Source organism: Drosophila ficusphila, unplaced genomic scaffold (genome assembly GCF_018152265.1).
Source record: "Drosophila ficusphila isolate 14025-0441.05 unplaced genomic scaffold, ASM1815226v1 contig_127, whole genome shotgun sequence".
NCBI lineage: Eukaryota > Metazoa > Arthropoda > Insecta > Diptera > Drosophilidae > Drosophila > Drosophila ficusphila.
The window spans coordinates 2703686-2724104 of NW_025064016.1; the positions used below are offsets into that span (position 1 = coordinate 2703686).

The 20419-nt window shown below is 42.1% G+C and overlaps 1 protein-coding gene across 1 annotated transcript; it reads left to right on the forward strand.

Moving 5' to 3' along the window:
- Positions 1-15741: 15741 nt before the first annotated feature.
- Positions 15742-20043, forward strand: LOC108100687. The gene is given in 3 exon segments (XM_017204708.1): positions 15742-15834; positions 19931-19940; positions 19943-20043. Coding segments are annotated over 3 exon segments (204 nt in total).
- The last annotated feature ends 376 nt before the right edge of the window (positions 20044-20419 follow it).

Here is a 20419-nt window from a genome sequence, read left to right on the forward strand (position 1 = left end):
CCTTCTCTTTCGCCCGTGCTTCTTCTGTCTCGCTCACACAGTGTGTGTTTGTCTGTGAAATGCCATTTGGTTTCTGTGTTTGCCGGCGGACACAAAAAACTAAATGCGAATGAGTTTCGGTCCAAATGTGAAAATAATTAAAGTAGGTATTTAATAAACTGATTCACTCGCTTTTTTAATTGATTGTTAAATAAATGCATTCGTGATAAATAATGAACTTTTTCATGGATTTTTATCTGAAAATTAGGTGGCAATTTCATAAAATGTATTTGGTTTAACATTTTTATGTGTTTTTCTAGCACTTGGCAGAGAAATGGTAAAATGGAAACCAATACATTAATAGTTTGAGTATTTAAAGATTTAACTTTTAAGTTTATTTTCATATATTTCATTATGATTTAATAATAGATATGCAGGATAAATATGGTGAACACGGAAAATCTAAATTTAAATAAAATCGATTTGCTGTTCTTATTCCAAAAATTACTGAAGAGTTCATGCATTAAGTATTCGCACTGTTGACGCACAGATTAAAGAGTTTCTGGCTGAAAATTTCGTGGAGAATTTCCACCGCGACCGCCTCATTGTGATGCATTCGTTTCCTCCCAAATCAACTGTCAAATAGTGAACGGTACTTTTGATTATCAGCCATTTTGCATACCACCCAAGCGCACCCTCGATTTTCCACCTCGGGGAAGTGCGTGTGCTGTGTGTTTGTGTTCGCTCACCTTGCTTTGCCTTGGGTACATTTAAATTTCCATTTGAAATTGGCAGCAGTTGTGGGTGGTGGGGGTTGTCGGGTATCGGGTGTGTCGAGTGGAGCGGGGAAACAGACAGCTGTTACAATATTATTGACTCATATCGCATGCACGGCACAAGCTTACGCCAACTCCTCGAGGACACCGGAATATCAGGATACCGGGACACGCTGCCTTTTCGCTGGGATACAGAGTCCGTTTACACGAGGGTTTTTGTGTCAAAATAAATGAATTTAAAAAAAGAACACTTTTTGCTTACGCAATATACTGCATGCAGGGGTAGCAAACAAACATTTTTCTTTTTATGAAAGAATATTTAATACATTTTAAACCATCAAACATTCATTCATTGACTCTTTAAGGGAATTCATACATGATATCTTCTGTTATTGATTTTCAACAAGAACCTCCGCATAAACATAGAAATCAAAAGGAACAAGCTGTTCCCGACCTTCCATTCTGATTTGCCATCGACACAGAACCCGGGGGTTGAGTTTTGAGTGCGGCGAACTTGGCATAAAATTAAGTGCTCCATTTTAATTGAATTGATGTCGGTCGAGGAGCCAAGAACGTGTTTCAGCCTTCTGTGAAAGGTAGCTTTTGACAATCTTGTGTCAATAAATGGCCGGGTGCTTCAGCCACATATGCTGCCAATTCTGGGGTTGGCATACCTTTTGACTTCGCTTTTTATGCTCTACGGTCTCGGTCTGTTTTATTTCGGTTCAGGTAATCATCGGGGAACTCGACAGGCACGTCTTCGTCTTAAGTTCCTTTCTTCTTTTTTCCTAGGAGTGGCAACATCTGTTTGATAATGTCTGCCAAATGTTTATCACTTTGTTCGTGTTATTTTATTTTTGTATTCCTCTCCGTTTGTGCCGTTCATGAATGCATAAGCCGAGATTTTACTTTAGTTGAGGGGCAGAGAACGGTCTATAAAAGTTGCCAAGTAAAGCTTTCACATTCGGATGAAAAAGCATTTAAAGGTCATGAATATGTTTATAAACTTGAAAGCAAACGAGGCAAAAGTCAGCAGCTTGCAAAGTTTGGAAAGTTTCTAAATGTTATTCAGTTGAACTATTTAATTACAGATTTTAGTACGAAAAGTTAATAAAAGAACAAGAACTATATTAAAAGTAAGTTTTTGATTCAGTTCATATAGGAGATTACTCCGCTAATATCGCTTTTACATATAGCCAAAAATAAATAGTCAACAGGTTAAAAGTAATAAATCATAGTCCAGCGACTTCACAATGTGGAAGTGTCGTTTAAATTGCAATTTTCAGCATCGGTGCTGTGTAAAAAGTCCACTCCATTTTCGATCGAATCGGGTGTTAATGTTAATCGATGGAGGCGTGTGGTGCCCCAGTTCCGATTCGATGGGGCGACGATACGATGCGATGCGTTGAAGTGGTGTTTGTTAAGTACAGCACGCTTGACATCATTATCGCGACTGTCAACAGAAACTGCTCAGCCCGAATCTGTTGATTATGTTGTTGTTTTCGTCGCCCAGGCGGCTCTGAAGTTCGCCCTCTGATTGACAACTTTCCGGAGGGTTCGGAGGTCTCCGAAACTTTTGCGCCCCCGTTGTCAATTGTCACTCGAATCCAATTTAACACAGACACACACGTTGGGGAGTTGTGGGAGTCGTAAACAGCGTTTTAAACAGCCACGCCGAAAAAGGCATCAACATTATTGGCATCGTCATCGTTATCCGACAGTTTGTGTCAAGGCGTTAACGGTGCTTGGTGCCTGCTACTTGACGGTGGCAACCCTGGCAAGTGTCACAACTTTTTGCATCATGTCACGCACTCTAAATGACAAGGGAAAGTTTTTGGAAATATTTTGCTTAACTGTTTCACTCTTTAATTCTTATCCCTTTATTTTTTTGATTGATTGTGTAATTTTTCAGTAAAGAAAATAAAGTTGTGTTCAGTTGCAACATTACCTTTAAATTTACCTTGCAAAGATATTATACTTTTTAAAGTGTTGTTGAAATTTGCTCATTTACTACTTTTTTTTACTTATTAATTTGTTAATTAATTGTTGTTATTAATTGTAACAGACAATTTGTTTTAAGAACTCAATAGCACCCAATGTTAAGTGGACTCTAACATTAATTTAGTTTCCCGTTGAATTATCATCCTAATCCCTCAATCCTCCTAATAACAAAATCACATGAAACCCTTAGAACTATATTTGCGTTTGATTTGCTGAAGTTTACCTATTTAAATAAACACAAGATTTCTTAACTCATGCAATGCAAATGTTATGCAATTCCATTTTTAGCTTTAACATTCCAAATAAAATGTTTTCCCACCCAGATTAAATAACAAAATGTTTTCCAGACCTAACTCCCCCGAGCAAGCCGCAAAAGGTAAATGAAATGTGCAATCTGTGCAAATCGGAAAATCAAAAAACTTTTAGCACAAAAAATGTTGCCAACTGCCGAACATGAAAAGCTTGTGTTTTCATGGGAATCTGTTGGAGCAGCAAATGTGTTGTTAGTCTTACAAAAAAATAACTCCATTTTTCCCATACATAAATATTCATTTATTTTATTAAAAATATTTTCACCTCACCCCCAGCAAGAAAATCGGTTTACGAACCTGAAAGGAAATGCAGAGAGCTCAAATCCCCGAAACATGTTTTCTATGGCTAATAATAATTGCGTTTGGCTTCTTTCGGGTTTTTGCCAAAAATGAAAAGGCAAGGCAAGCTTTGGTCCAAGTGGCATTTTAAAAATACGAAATAATAGTTCCTGTCGAAAGCAAAAAATCAAGAAAAATGTGTGCGAGTGTGAGAAGCCCGCCGGGAGTCATATTGAAAAATGTGTCAGCCTTCAGGTTGGAAATTTGCATTTGGCAACGAGTTGGTCAAACTAGCACCTGGCATTTGTGGAATTGTATGGCAGAGGTATTTTTTCCTTAACATATAGAAAATTGCTGAACACCTGTGCGATTGTGTGCAGGTTACTTGTCAGGAACTGTTGGAATAGTTTGCACATTTCCATAAAATATAATTAAAAGCAACTCACCGGAGACACAAGTCTGCCAGATTTGTGCGTAAAATACCATTCGTAGCTCTGGAGATTTCTTGCATATTTTGCGGTGTTGTCTCAACATATTTTGCCTGGCTTTCAACGCAATTATCGTAACGATTATTGTGCAAATGCGCCAGTAAAGTATTTTCCCCAAAATAATAGCATATTTTATTGTAACTGCTGTTTGCAACTGACAAATGCCTTTTGTGCTGTTTGCTTAATTGTAACTACGTCTAATTGGAAGCATCAACACTTGTTTTGTGCAGGCATCTTAATTAAAACACACACATATAAATATATATATAGTGCCACAACGGGTCTGCTGCTGAAGTTTGAATGACTGCCAGCGGAGCTGTGGAAGAAATCGAGAATACGCCCCTTGAAAAATTTATCTGACATTTTCGCTCGCTTTGTTTCGAGAGGAGAGCTCCGCCAACAGGCAAGAGCCAAAAAAGAATTTACGCTCGATTTGAAGCTCATCCCGGGTGTCTATCAGCAACAGCAGGTACACTGGAATGTAAATGTAATATATTCACCAATCATGATTAAGAACTGTACTTAAAAGTTACTGCTAAGCATCATAGATATTATTGAATCTCAATGTTTTAACTGGTACTTGCATTCCTCTCAGTACAAATCATAAATAGGCTCAAAATCAAGTCTTGTACCTGTATTTTTTTCAGTGCTGCCCTTTCACGAAAGCGACAGTTGAATGGGTCCCATCTCTTCTCAATGAATCCACTCCGAGCCCCATGTCCCCACTCATTAGATGAGCCCACTGACATCGGCACGTGATGTCCTCCTCCGTAGGCTCACAACCCGTTTTCGGTGCTCTCTGATATTTCGTCGCTTAGGAACACGAGAGTACCGAACCAAAAATTGTTTTTACATAAACAGAGATCGAGCGAGGCCCTGACATTTTCTGGCTTTTCCGGTGTTACGTCAGTCATAATCATTCTGCTCCGCATCGGGCCATCTCGCATTTGGGCTGAATGGATTGGGGAGATGTTCGGCTGAGATGTTGTTGCCCGAGGCCCAGGAAAACAGGACATGGCCCAAACAATGGTTAACCAATTTAGTGGAAAGTGTGGGCGGCGAGTGGCTCTGAGCGTCTGTTTTGTGGTTAAAATCCGGCTATTGTTCGCAATTGATTTTAAATTAGCTTCATTTGCAGTTTGCTTGTGCGTCTTCAAGTGGACTATTAAAGGTGGCTTAAACCAAGGAGACTTAAAAAGACGATTTAACAGTGAAAACTTTAAGAATACATTTCATTTCTTCAGTCTTTCTTGCAAAATTCAAATTTAATTTGCTTATCTTTTTCGTCTAGCTAAAAAGCTTATCGCTATTATCTGAAGCAAAAGTGGCTGACTTTCAGAGTTTTCTGCTTATCACATAACCGGATTATGCGAATTATGCATTTAAAGTGCAAAAATGATGGCAGACAATGGCGAAACTGAGAGCTGAAAAGGCGAAAAGAAACAAAGGCGACGTCGAAACGCAAATTGCATACAAATGCAGGGCACATCTTAGAACTGTGCTTAGTTTAATGCGTTTCCCCGGAGAACTCGGCACTCCCGGAGTGAGTTGAGTTGAGTCGAGTCGAGTTGCTTTATTTCCGGCACATTGCGACCATTTTATTTGGAAATATTTTCGCCAAGCCAACTGCTGTCTGTCGTTCAATCCTTTTACGTTGTCACTTACAGGGAGAAAAATGTCTGAGACGTTTATTAACAAATTACAACTTATTAAAAAACTTTTACATCAATAGGAAAGCATAATTTGTGATGAGAGTGCTATGATTATTTATTTAAATTGTCATTACTTTAATTTAAAATTGGTAACCTAAGCTTTAAACATAAATAGGTTCCCAAAATAATTCTTCCGAGGATATAACAAAATAATGAAAACTAGAAAAATCTCTGAGAAATGCATTTCTTAAACTGTAGCATTAATTTTTCTTCCAGTGCATTCTTTTGGCTTGTGTTTGTTTTTCGTTCGGTTTGCTGTCAAATACTGGCCTCTCGCCATGGTCTTGCCAATGGAGCTGTAGAGCCAGCGGGACAACTGACAAATGTCCTGGGTTGAACGAACAATAGATTAGCAGGGCTATCTCTATAAAATCATTGCAATGCGACCCGAGAAATTTAATTTCCCGACTCAGTGGGAGCAGGAAAAATTATTGATCCAAGTTTATGGCATAAATTCTTGAAGTGTCGCGAATAATTTGAGTTTTCTTCAATTTCGCCTAAGTGGCTGCCAAGTTCGGGATTTTCCATGGCACTTTTGAGTGCTATTAGTGCATTCATTCATGCAGCTTCGAATTGATGTCAGGTTCTTTGACTTACGATGTTCCGCAGCGGGCTCTTTGGTGCTTTGGCTTTATGAAACTCATAACTCCTCTTTTCGCCCACTTTTTCCTGCTCTTGGCCAGTTTTTGCATTTTCCTTTAAATTGTGGAATGTGATGAAAAGTGGAAAAGGACCTGGCTTGGGATAGTTTTCAGGTATACTTTAAGGTCAAACTGGAAAGTGCAAACAGCTTAGAGAATTTAAGTTTAAGTATCATAAATAAATTAAAAGTTTATTTTAAAATAATTTTGCAATTTATAATGTTTGCTAGGTCGAAGGAAATGAACTAATTTAATTTTAAGTATTCCCTTTTTCAAATTTTTCCCTAAGTGCTTGGGGAAGCTCTGCCTATTGAACATTTGCCAATTTTTAAATTAGAATATTACCAGTTTTGGCACGCGGCCGCATCCTTTGCATAATTTAATTACGCCAACTCCCATGCATATTTAATGTAAAAGCTTTTTAACGCCTTCTATATTTATGTATATTGGCGAACGAAATTTATGCTTTGTTATTGAAAATACTCGCAGAAAACAACAAAGCTTGTTGGCCCCAAAGTGTTTTCCTAACCCACTTGTCTGGCTCCCAATTAAGAGCAGTTTCTGGGCAAAGCATCTGTTTATACCGTTGACACTAATTGCTCAAAATAAGTTTTCGGTCGCGTTTTCAATCTGACTGGGGATCTGCGGGGATAGTGTCCGAATCGATTTCGAATTTAGCCCCATTGAATTGTGGCCTTCAGAGGCAACTTGACAGCGAATCTCTCGACTGCGGTCAGCCGTTTAGATGGGCCGGCAATTTTGCCAGGGAAAATTGATAAACAGAAAGAATACCATCCTGCCGCACACACAAATCGCCATCTGCATCTGTTGGCAGGCATTTAAAAAGTGTTCGCCGGCCAATATTGATAGCATTTCCCATGTGAGGGCGAAGCGGCCTCTATTGCTTCAATTACTGGCGAGTGGAGTTCCAAACAAAAAAAAAAAAAAGGAAAATGTTGGCGTTGTTTGGCAACTCTGGTCACTAGCTTCGGTTTGCGTTTTGGAATGCCTGTACCAAATTTTAGCCCATCCAAACACATCCCTTTTCTGATGGGCGGTGGGCGTGGTCACTTTAAAACAAACCACTTTTTGTGCCCTGCGGAATTTGACTTTCAACAAGCCGGGAATTTAAAATGCATTTCAATTTACTTAACTAAACACGGCAGAGTAGTTTTTTAAGCATTTTAAATTTATTTATTTTTTACTCTACATTTATATTTTATTATAAAGCTTTACTTCTCATCATACCCTCGGCAATTAACGTTCAGCCAAAAACCCAAAGGAACAACCCCGATAATTACCACAAAATATATCCGAGGGGGCGGCAATAAAATTAAACATAATTACAACAAAGTGCCCTCAGCCAATACAATCAATGGGTAAAGTACACACACAAAAACACGGATCGAAGCGCCCACAAATAGGCAAACACAGCGCCAAAAACGTTATAATTTTTGCACAGTAAAGAAAATATTCTCGTTAGCTTTTGCATAGAAATCGAGGGGCCATTGTGAATCGTTGGCAAAAACTAACAACAAATATAAACCAAGCACACATATAGAAAATTTACTGGCGTTCCAACTACACAGATTTACAGAAATGAGAGGGCAAACGCTGGTTTTTATTAGCAAACGCGTGTTGTACCAGGCGTACGTGCCTCGAATTAGTTTTTTGCGATTTGAATAAAATGGTTTTGAATAAATTTGAATGCCACACCCCAGCACACACAAGTACATAACTACGAATCCCATTGTTAACTGGGCAATGGATATAACAACACTGGGCACACGACAAACAAATGGCGTTGGAGGCAATTTTGTAATTAGACAATTGCAAAAAGTCATCAACAAATTTTGAATAGAAAAATCGAGTGCGTGAATGTTAATAAAAAGCTCTTTAAATGAAACTCTATTAGATATTTATATGTCTGTAGAAAAAACGCTGTAAAAGTCACAAAAAAGCGAATTCGCACATTTTATGCTTTAAATTTTTCAAAATAAATTGTAGATTTTTTTTTTCTAATACAATGATACGTTATTTGCTTTAGCAATTTGTATTGACACCTAATTATTTTGGCCCTAGAAATAATTATTTTCTTGTTTGGATTTTTCAATAAAAACTGAGCTGGATTGTCAATATTTTTTGTAATTAATTATTTAATTAACAATTACAACGAAATAAAATTACTTATTATTTTTCCATTAAAGGGAAACGCATACAGAAATCAAAACAAATGTGGATGTGAGCCAATTAACTGAACCATAATTAGCTGCCCCTGCCAAAAAACATGCGACCTAATCACACAGGCGTGACCAGGTCAAAGGTTACGGCAGCATCGAGCGGACATAAAAGTCGGATATTAAATAAAACACACTCGTAAAATCAAAATGGCGGAGGGCAGGGGCACCAATACAATCATAAATCTAAGTGCACAACTGTGTGCGTGTGAGTGTGTGCTCTCATTTAGGTGAGCGTTAACAAGCCAAGGACTTGTATAATATTTTCTAATTTCTCAATTTCCCGCACATTGACATCCGGAACTAATAAAAATAAATCGCACTTTGATATCCGCTGCGCATTGCGTTCGTTCATTTGGCTCCGTTTGCCTTCTTCCTTTCGTTTTTTCAATAATCGTTATACCCACACTCATAAAAAGGCACAGAAAAAAAACGCATTTATGTTACATGTTTGACTAAAACTTTTACCCAAACTCACTAATACTTTAATTGATTTAAGATGTTTTCTTTAGCTCAACTCAAATTAAAAGTTTCTTATGTTTAAGAAGATATGTAAATATAGCTCTGAATTTGTTTTCAGTGCATTCACACACACGTTCGCCTGGCTACACATGAAAAGCTCTATCGGCTGTCAGTGTCGTGGCCCACTAACATTTTTATATCATTTTTCGTATTTCTTTTTCATTGTTTTCTTTTTGGCTCCCCACACTTTTTTGGCCTGGCGAGTTAGCGCCAACAATAAATAAATACGCTCACATTCTTATAGACATAGCCACGCACACTTTTGCACACTCACACACAAACAGCCAGTTACAGTTACAGGAAATTTATAGATCTGACCGGATGTGCGTCTCTCTGGTGACAGAAACAGCGAGATAGGGGAAATAGTTGGGATGTAAGCCCCATATCGGGTATATACGGTACGAGTATGTATTACACTTTATGTGTGTGTCTATTACATGTACAAACAACAACAAAATGACCAACTAAACAAATAGTTTTGCAACCGCACACAGGCGGGCGAAACAGGCAACCAGGAATTTGGCACCAAACACCACTCCGATTTTGCTGGATTCGCTTTTACGGCTTCCCGATGCCCAATTATATATTGGATGTACAGTATTTGCCTTGCATTTGTGGGAATCGTTCGCTTAGCAAAGGTGTATTCAAAGGTATGTCAGTCATCCTCTCTCCCTTTGCTTAGTAATTGCATTTCACCCGAATCAAACTCAATATCCCAAACCACACTCCAAGCGGATCCCCTTGGACAACTGTTCCAATCGAGCACTTTCGGCTCCCTAGCAATTCGAAAATAGAGACAACTCTGCGCTCCTGCTGTTCTGCTGATTTCCTGCTGCTGCATCGTAAATCCTGCCAGAGGATAGTATATATATCACTAGCCTTACAATATAAGCGACTCGAGCGCGCCAAGGCAAGCGTATTATTGCTTCAGTCTTTCTTGCTGGATCTATTTTTGTATGCTGCACTTGGGAAAATCTAAAATTTGAAATTATATTTTTAGTGAAAAATTAGAATGGACTCAATTATTAAAAATGGATTGTTAAACGCGTATTGTTTTATTTTTTGATGAATGTTTTTTTTTTGGCTTCTAAAGATTTGAAATCTTCTGAAGCAAATAATATTGGAAATAATTTAAAAGGTAATCTAGTTTGGTAAATCAATTACTAATTTCCTAAACAAATTTCCATAATTATGTAAAATTATTTTCTGGTAAGATTTACGTTAAATATTTTAAAGCTCTATTTTTTTTTTTTGAGTGCATCACAATAAAATATCTCAAGTTGGTGATGAGGAGCAAAACGCTTCTCAGTGTGTGCAAAGTCTTAGATATATCTGTTCGCAACAGGAAGAAGCAGGTCAGCAAATGCAACAAAGCTGCTTATCGCTTAACGCTCTGTGTAATGCGTTTAAACTTGATGATTGATTCTGGGCCAGCGCCACGCCCCCTCGAACCGCCCCCTCAACCCGTCGAAGGCCTTCTTCCAGCCATTAGCTGCAACTAAGTGCAGATACAGATAGAAAGCCGAACAAAAGTTTCTTGGTCAAACTTTAACGGGAGGATGGCTAGGATCAGTTCGGTTCGGTTTGGGGGTTATCCTAGTACAGCCTAGGCTTAAATAAGGGGAATCCCTTTACCCCCTCCCCCTTTCCAACGCCCCTGTCTTCCAGATTTCGCTCCTGCTGGCGCCATTGTTCCATTCATTTTATGTTGTTGCCTGCGTTTTATTGACTGAAGTGTGGCCTGCGATGGCAATGGCGGCCATTGTGCCCTAAACTAAAACAAAGTACTGTTAGAAGCACTTTCTCCCGCTGCCAGTGTGTGTGTGTGTGCGCGAGTGTCTATGTGTGTGTGTGTCTGGTTATGGCTCGTTATATGCGTGCGTGTTACTGCGCAAAGATGCCCCATAAATTTCGCGCGTTTTCGCCTTACATTTTTATTCTCGCTTTTTAATTTTTTTGTTATATTTTGTTTCGGTGTATTTTTTATGACAAGGGAGAATGGCACAATTATTTTTGTTGCTCAAAGTTTTTTGCACTATATATATTGTAACGAACTGCTTTTATTTCTCCGCTCGCTACGTGAACGTGCGGCTAGCTCAGATGAGTTTGTGTGTTCGTCCCACCAAATTTATTGATGCGTAACCCCGAGACCAAAGTATAACACAGAGTTAGGTTAGATTTAGGAATACTTGTTGGGTTTATTGTACGTAGATTTATATCTCGATATTTGGTTCGTGGTTCTGCTGTTTGATGACTCGATCTCCCTCGTCGACGCCGGTAGTGGCTCCCACGTCGACTCTCCGGCGGTACGCCTGTCGTGCGTCCTCTGCCTTGCCGAGTCTTTCGGGCACCGGTCGCGTATTAGGCACGCTACGAGCCTCTCACAACCTTGGAGGATGTTAGGCAGAACCTCCCTAGCGGGGCTAAGCAGTGATGCCTGCAGTCACCACTCTTCGCTCCACCCCGGAGTTCGGTCGGGACTTCGTCGGCCTGGCCCTCAGCAGGTTCTCAATCTCTCATGAGCAACCGACGCCGGGTACCTTTCGCACAACTCCGCTGGATCTTCGTCGGCCTGGCCCTCAGCAGGTCCTCAATCTTTCATGGGGTACCGACGCTGGGTACCTTTCGCACAACATCCACTGCCAAGACTCCACCAACTTCGTCGATTTCGAGACTCGTAGACGCACCCTACAACTTACCTTGTACCCTCGGGATCTCAGCTTGGCAGTCTCAGCTTATGTAGACGTGACCGTCGTTGGGCTTCTTGACTCGGCGATCTTGATTCCGGATTATTTGGCACTTGGTATTCTCCTTGGGGTTTCACTCGCGTTGGTACGATCTCGTTGCACGACTTCACTTGACTGTCTTGGCGGGTCTTGACACGACCGTCCTCCGAGGCGGTTCCTTTCTAACTCCTCGCGTTGATACGGTCACTTGCACGACTTTCACTTGACTGTCCGGCTTCCTGCACGCGTCCTCCTTTTATATGCCACCCTGGTCCCGTTATTTCCCTCCTTCGGTGGCGTGATTGGGTCCAAAGTGCAGGACAAGTGGCGTGATCGGGTCCAAAGGGCAGCACAAATCCCGTTAGTTCACGGTCTCTCCTCTTTGTGCTGGTCCAAAGTCCGCCAACTTCACCGTTATAACGGGTACAAAGTCCAGAACTTCACCGTTATAACGGGTACAAAGTCCAGACCGGTACCGTTAGTTCACGGTCTCTCCTCTTTGCGCGGGTCCGAAATCCGCAGACTCACCGTTATAGGGTCCAAAGTCTGCAGACTCACCGCAGCATTGAGTCCAAAGTCCTTCGCACCGTTATTTCCCTTTCTCCTCTGCATGCCGCGCATCCCGCTGTTGCTATGCGGCTCTCCTGCACTCAAACTTGTAAGGCGTTTTTACAAACCCTTACATCTCCCCCTTCCTTCGGAAACTTTTAAAAGCTTCGGGCTCCGGAATGTCCTGGGGAAACGTTTTCAATTTGCATCCTTCCCACGTCGACCTCCACTCCTGAGTGCGGCCAAGGGCCCTCTGGATCTCAGCCGGACAGTCTCAGCTTAGTAAGGCATCTTGACTGCGGCGTCTTGACCTCCATGGCTCCTTGCGCGCACACCGATCCTTCCTTGATCCTTGTGGCCGCTGCCACTCCCTCGTCGACCTCCTCCTGCCACGGCTGAGAGCTCCTCCAACCTCAGCACCTAAGTCTCAGCTTATGTAGACTTCCCGTCGTTGGGCTTCTTGACCAGGGCATCTTGGCTGTCGAAAACTCTTAGCGCGCGACTCCTTCCGATCCTCGTTTCAAATTTGAAAAGTCTCCCGCGCAGAATTTCCCCGCGCACAATCGATAACTCGTCTATCGATCGTGGCGTTGCCACTCCTCAGGGTGCCGTCATATTCAGTGTGACCGGCCAGCGATGTTTCCAGTATTTTTTCGCTCCCATCGATCGCACTATCGATCGACCGCCGTTATCGTGGCGACCCCATTCCCAATTTCAGCTGGCCTCGTTTGTTTGTTTTGGTAAGTCAGAAAATTTTTAAATTCCCATTTTCTTCGTTTTACCATTCTCCAACTCTTTCAGCCTGTCGCGCTGCCGATGCCTCCTTAATGTTCATGCGCCGGGGCGCCAACCCTGGCCCAGCGCGTCCCGGCAGGCGTCTCTCCTGGGCAGCTGACCTCCTCTTCTCCACTTCCACCGCATGCCAGGCCGGCGACGGAGACAACGGCACCAGCGGGGACGCCAGTAGCTGGAGGACCGGCGACAAGCGCCGGAGCCCCCACTTCGCCCTTGGCTGTTCCGCTGGCCGCGGCCTTCCGCCTCGGCCTGAATTGTTGCCGCTGCTGTAGTTGTGCTGCTGCTGATGCCGCTGTTGTTGCTGCTGCCGATCCTCATGTCGTTGCTGCTGCTTCTGCAGACACTCCTGCCGCTGCTGAAGTGTCCGGCCGTTTTTTTTTCTCTGCCACGGCTTGTGCATACATACCCTCCTCTAACCCGCTTTCGCGCTCCAATCGTGTACCCTCCTCTGACCCGCGTCTCGCGCTCCAATCGCTCGCGCTCCATAATACGTGTGTGTGGGAGGCACTGCATCGATACTCCGTATCGTCCTCCCCCTTCCTTCGGAAACTCCGCAGTCTCCGACTTCCCCATCTCAAATCTATTTTCTGGTTTCTTTGGTCTGAGTATCACGCTTGGGCGCCAGATGTAACGAACTGCTTTTATTTCTCCGCTCGCTACGTGAACGTGCGGCTAGCTCAGATGAGTTTGTGTGTTCGTCCCACCAAATTTATTGATGCGTAACCCCGAGACCAAAGTATAACACAGAGTTAGGTTAGATTTAGGAATACTTGTTGGGTTTATTGTACGTAGATTTATATCTCGATATTTGGTTCGTGGTTCTGCTGTTTGATGACTCGATCTCCCTCGTCGACGCCGGTAGTGGCTCCCACGTCGACTCTCCGGCGGTACGCCTGTCGTGCGTCCTCTGCCTTGCCGAGTCTTTCGGGCACCGGTCGCGTATTAGGCACGCTACGAGCCTCTCACAACCTTGGAGGATGTTAGGCAGAACCTCCCTAGCGGGGCTAAGCAGTGATGCCTGCAGTCACCACTCTTCGCTCCACCCCGGAGTTCGGTCGGGACTTCGTCGGCCTGGCCCTCAGCAGGTTCTCAATCTCTCATGAGCAACCGACGCCGGGTACCTTTCGCACAACTCCGCTGGATCTTCGTCGGCCTGGCCCTCAGCAGGTCCTCAATCTTTCATGGGGTACCGACGCTGGGTACCTTTCGCACAACATCCACTGCCAAGACTCCACCAACTTCGTCGATTTCGAGACTCGTAGACGCACCCTACAACTTACCTTGTACCCTCGGGATCTCAGCTTGGCAGTCTCAGCTTATGTAGACGTGACCGTCGTTGGGCTTCTTGACTCGGCGATCTTGATTCCGGATTATTTGGCACTTGGTATTCTCCTTGGGGTTTCACTCGCGTTGGTACGATCTCGTTGCACGACTTCACTTGACTGTCTTGGCGGGTCTTGGACACGACCGTCCTCCGAGGCGGTTCCTTTCTAACTCCTCGCGTTGATACGGTCACTTGCACGACTTTCACTTGACTGTCCGGCTTCCTGCACGCGTCCTCCTTTTATATGCCACCCTGGTCCCGTTATTTCCCTCCTTCGGTGGCGTGATTGGGTCCAAAGTGCAGGACAAGTGGCGTGATCGGGTCCAAAGGGCAGCACAAATCCCGTTAGTTCACGGTCTCTCCTCTTTGTGCTGGTCCAAAGTCCGCCAACTTCACCGTTATAATGGGTACAAAGTCCAGAACTTCACCGTTATAACGGGTACAAAGTCCAGACCGGTACCGTTAGTTCACGGTCTCTCCTCTTTGCGCGGGTCCGAAATCCGCAGACTCACCGTTATAGGGTCCAAAGTCTGCAGACTCACCGCAGCATTGAGTCCAAAGTCCTTCGCACCGTTATTTCCCTTTCTCCTCTGCATGCCGCGCATCCCGCTGTTGCTATGCGGCTCTCCTGCACTCAAACTTGTAAGGCGTTTTTACAAACCCTTACAATATGTGTGGTCGACTTTGTCTAAATTTAATGACTTTGGCAGCTCTCGGCCACTAAATCAAATTGTTATTGCCCGCTCCTTTTTCATTTTGTCACCTAAATTAATTTTACGATGTCTGATGGGGCAAGTGTCTGACGACGACTTTTTCAGCTGGCTAAAGTGAAAAACTTTCAAGACTTGTTCGCAATTGAAACAAACTAATTAACTGAAAGGGCTTTAAAAATCGAAGGAACGAAATGGGCTGCGGAATTGAAATTGCAGAGAGACAGGAAGAGAAGAAAATTCCGGTGTGCGAAAGTCGAAGGCGACAAAGTCATAAATTTCTTTCAATAATTCAGAGACAACTTACTGTGGCAAGAGTAACAAGAAACTTTATGCTTTGTAAATAAAAAAGAACAATTTTTGAACCTGCAACAAAATGTTAAATGTTTGCAAACAAAGTAGTTGTCTTTGAACTCCATCACTGGCATTTATTTTAAAATATTTGCCTCACAAAATAGGAGGCGGTAACCGAGTGAATATTTACCGCGTATTTCAGCACTTTGGCACACAGTATTTATGGCGCGGTGCTGTAGTCAAATATTTTTCCACGCACTCAACTTACGCACGAATGGAGGGACATTTCCAGTGGCACTGGCAGTTGGCGATGGCGATGGCGGGAAAACGAGGCTTTTGTTTGCATATTTTTTGGCATAGCACTTAACGCCGTGGCAGAAACGCAGAGCCGACCACAATGCCCAGGTTCAACATGCCAGCCAGGCAAACTCCGGCTGAACAGTCCAACGGATCCGGGGACGGGCTTATCCATGGCTCTCTGGCCAGTTCGGTGGGCACTTTATGTACTCGCACTTGCATTTTTTCATTTCCACATTTAAAACACCGCATTTCCCCTCCACCAGTTTCTGTTTTTTTGCATTGTACTCGTATTTATGCTTTTGTTTTTCGCATTGCCAACGTGACGATGACGGGGCTCAGGTAGCGTTAACACTTGTTTAAAAATTTGTTATTGGATTTCTTTTGTTCGCATTGTTTATTTATTGTGGCAGTCGGCGGAATGGAGAGTGACAAAAAGGACAGATAGTGTGCGAAATGGTCAGACAAATGGGGATCGGCCAGCCCGGAGATGGCTGACAAGTTGGCCGCACGTAGGTCACGAGTTCCCCATGCCCCATTCTCCATTTTCCATTTATACCCCTTTTTTTATTTTTTTCTGTTTTTTGGCTTGTCCGGCAGCGCCTTTGTCACTTTGTATTGGCTTTATCGGATTGCACGTAATATTCCTGACAAATTGAATATAATTGCGCTTAAGCTGAAAAGCGCATTAAGCAAATTGAATACCATCCTCTCGTTAAGGTATCGAAATTAATTTTAAACGCCATATGTGCAAAAAGAAATCCCGCAAACAAAAGTTTCTCTTTGATTGGAGGTGTTTAATTGGAAAAACGTAAGCCGATCACATTTGTGTGAACATACATATAAGTTCTTACGAACGTAAAATGTTATTAAATTATTGGCCAACCAAATTTTATTCTCTCTTCTTGTTACTCATTTTCTACCTTGGTGACATAATTTAAAACATTTGTTCGAGAAAAGTTTTAAAGATTAAAGCCTGGATACATTTTCTGACATTGGCACATGTTTTTTTTTTGTCTGTCGTCGACAATAAAACATTTTATAATTCACCTTTTCGTATTAAGCTAATTAAGTTGCCAACAACTTTGTTTTGCTCATTTCATAATTGAAACGACTACACTTGTTACTTTGTCTTTGCTCACATACGGAGTATGAACAAGAACCTAGTTTGCGTTGGCCAGCAAGTGAATTAAGTTAATTAGGAGAGAATGAAATATGAGAAAAGTTGGCATTCAAATACTGCAAATGCCCCGTAAGCCAAGTGGAGTGTTGCCATGGTCGTGTTTCTGTTGCCGAAACATAATATTTGGAGCATTAAAATTCAGGGGGAGCTGAGCTGGAGTCACGTTTTATACTTCAACAACATTTCCGCCTGTTAAATTTGCCGGCCATTACAATTGCGTAAAATTGTTTCTGTTGTCGCTTGAATTAAATGCTAGCCAGTGTCTGGTCTGCGTTTTGGTTTTGGCCAGGTCCCGACCTCTTTTCCTGGAAAAGCAGATACTGCGAACAGCTGCGAGTAATTTTAATGGGAATATTCATTCGTGCCCACAACGGAGACAAGCGGCGGTTGAAAGATTGCCGTACACTTTCCACTTTCACCGCCAGCACTTAATGTAATGTAATTTGGATTCTCTCGGTTAATTATTCAGGAAATTTCCAACGGCTTCTGAAATGGTTTATATCAGTTAAACGCACACTTTGATGTCGCGATTTGCCAGGACCTTTAGTTGGCTAATTTTACACTGGCTCTGGTTTTCGGCGGGCTAATTAAGGTTCCTGTAAGAAGTCCCAAATTCAATTAGTTGAATATGCCAAGTATGTCAAGGAGCAGGCTGGCTTCCCCAAACGACAATTTTTCAAAGACACTTTACACATTTTTGTGCTATTTCGATTATTTTGCTTTATCGCCTCAAGCTCCCAGATTGAGACATTCCGCATTAAAAATTAAGCTAATTTCCGCAGCGCCATTAGGGAAATGTCACGACCAAATTTAGACTACTTTGATTCTGGTGACGCATTTGATCTTAACATATAATTTGATTTGTTCTGTCAAGTATGAATATTTCCTTTTTTCACGCTTATTAGGAAGCCGTCTTTTGATACCAATGAAGTTGAAATAAGGAAGAGCCGGACTGTATTTTCTCGTGGGAAAAAACAAATGTGTTTTACTTCTTATTTCAAACGTTTTGTATGGTTTTTTGTTTTGTTCTAGCATAGTTCCTTTTAATGGTGTTTCATAATTATTTTGTCCTATTTAACTTTTGCTCCGAGAAAGAATAGACTCTCCAAGTTTTGTGTACTGCACTCCAAAGGTTAAGAAAGCCTGCAAAGAGCATCCCTTTGTCCTGGCATAATTTAATCGCTGGCGGGAAATAAAAGACAGGTGCGTGGTGCTACAAAAAGCGAGAAATAAAAAGTGGAAAGCAGGGAAATCCGCATTAACCAAAAAGGCATTTAGGCGCGGTGGCCACGCCCACGCCTGCTGCAGAAATTAAAAGCAAATTTCCGACACTCGAGAACGGCGCTCAGTCCGCCGGATCCCGGATCTCTCCTAGCCGTTTGGCAGTTTTATGAGCCGGCTTTAAAATCACGTTAATGATATTTACAGCAGCGGCTGCGATGGGGAAGCTGAGCTGCAGACTCGCAAGTGGAGAGCGCCAGACTCACTTCGGCCTTTTGACCAGAGACGCTTCCGTTTTCCGGCCCCCTCGACCGTGGTGTTAACTGTGTGAATTTCCCGGCGTCGGGCAGAACAAGTCATTTGCATAACAAAGTCCAACGAAACGCCTTCCACTCCCACACACAGACACACACACACCGCCACACACACACAGTTGGTATTTACAACATTTAAATTAGACATTAAATTTGAAAGATGGGCTGCCAGGGAACTTTTCCCATTTCTCTCTCAGGTGTTCGCTTCTTTATTCGGCCTTACATTCCCTTTTTTTATATTTTTCTGCCAAATTTATTTAAGCTGCAGATAATTTTTGGTCTCGGCACTCGGCGAATGCCGCCCTTGATTTACTTATTTACTTTGCTTTTATGGCACTCGAATGACATTCCGCCTTTGTTGTTGCTTGTAATTTGGCCTGTTGTAGAGTGTTTTCTTTGGGGTCGATTACGGCGATAAGCGTAATTCCTTCTTTTGGCCAGAACGAGACCAGTCTATATATTAACTTATTGGCAATTACAAAAGAAGATAGCAACTGGAGAGTCAGCAAGTTCGAAATCGTAAATACATTCCGGGAGTTTTTCTAGTTTAGTGTGAACATAATTCAGGGCAATTTATTGATATTGAATTGGTTCCGCCAAATGGTATCCTTATTTAAAGAACATTGATTGTAAAGAAGGAATTTCTAGTCATGCGAGAAAAAATATACCATCAGTTACTTATTAAGATGATTTTGCTTTCATTTTTGTTTAAGTTATCGCAAATGAAACATTAAACACCTTTATCTGTGCGGAAATCCCAGCCCCGCTATCTCGTTGTTGGATTCAACTTCCTTGTCTTTTATTAAGCATAACCTGCTGCAGATCATATTCAAAATATGCCCACTTATGGCCATTAGACTAAAAGCATAACAAAATACAAGAGCCGAGAGCGCAAATTAATTCTCATACAAAAAGTTTATCGCTTCTGTCCATTTTGGGGGAACCCCGGGCAAGAAACTTTACTATGAAGACGAAGGGGGATAAGGGGAAGGGGGACCGGAGAGTACTAAGGAAATCAGCACATTTGGTTTTAACGACTATGTTCCCCACAATTTTTTCTGGTAACAACAAAGAATATGCTTCACTGCTGGCATATCTTTTCCTTTGGTTGTTTTCATCTCGTACTTCTATTTTTTTTTTTTTTTTTGAGTCCCGCCAGCTCGTTATTGTTGCTTTTTAATGTGCATTCGCTGTCGCCGGTGGTGCTGGTGGTTTGGGTGGTGCTATTTGGCTGCCATTTGAACATTTCAGCTCTACCAAACGTCACAGAACGAGATGCCAACTCTCCTTTCAAGGGGTATATTCATATTTTAAAATGATTTTGACTCCAGATGAAATCCAAATATAAACAGATTCTCAACTTGGGACTTTCGAGGAATCATGCCATGATATATTCTATGGTGATATTTCTAGATTTCATTTAATATGCATATCCATTCGCATTCATAAGGCAATCAATCTTCGGCTTTCCTTCTGCCGGCTGGAATTCCTGCTCCTTTTCCCTGTGTGGTGATGGCGGTGTCCTGTGAATTCAAGCAGCTGAGCAGCTGAGCAGCTCTTGAAATATTCAGACAGATGAGCCGGCACAACCATCACCCACAGCAGCAACAATGGCAATGCGATGATGGCAAACTGTTATTATGCAAACAAATTACATGGCGGATATTTCACTGAGGGAAAATAAACGGGTCGAGTTTCGGAATAATCTGACTAAGAGATTTAAGAATGTAAATTAAAACTTAAAATGTGTGCTTTGATTATACTGTAAGCTTCTGTGGTAATTTTTTCGTAATAATTACAGACTTTATAGCTTGAAAACTTAAAATAAATCGTACATTTCTTGCAGTGCTGGCAAAACTTTGAAGATCAGAAACTAGAGTTTCCTTGTGGTTCCTATGCGTATTTCAGAAGTTATTATTTAGCCATTTCGGCGAATGCTTCAACCTTTTTTATTGCCCAATGTAATTAAAATATCCAATTAGTGCATGGAGCGATCTGCATATATGTACGCCGTGGAATTTTATGAGCTCCGGCTCCTGTTGACCACATAACTAATGACC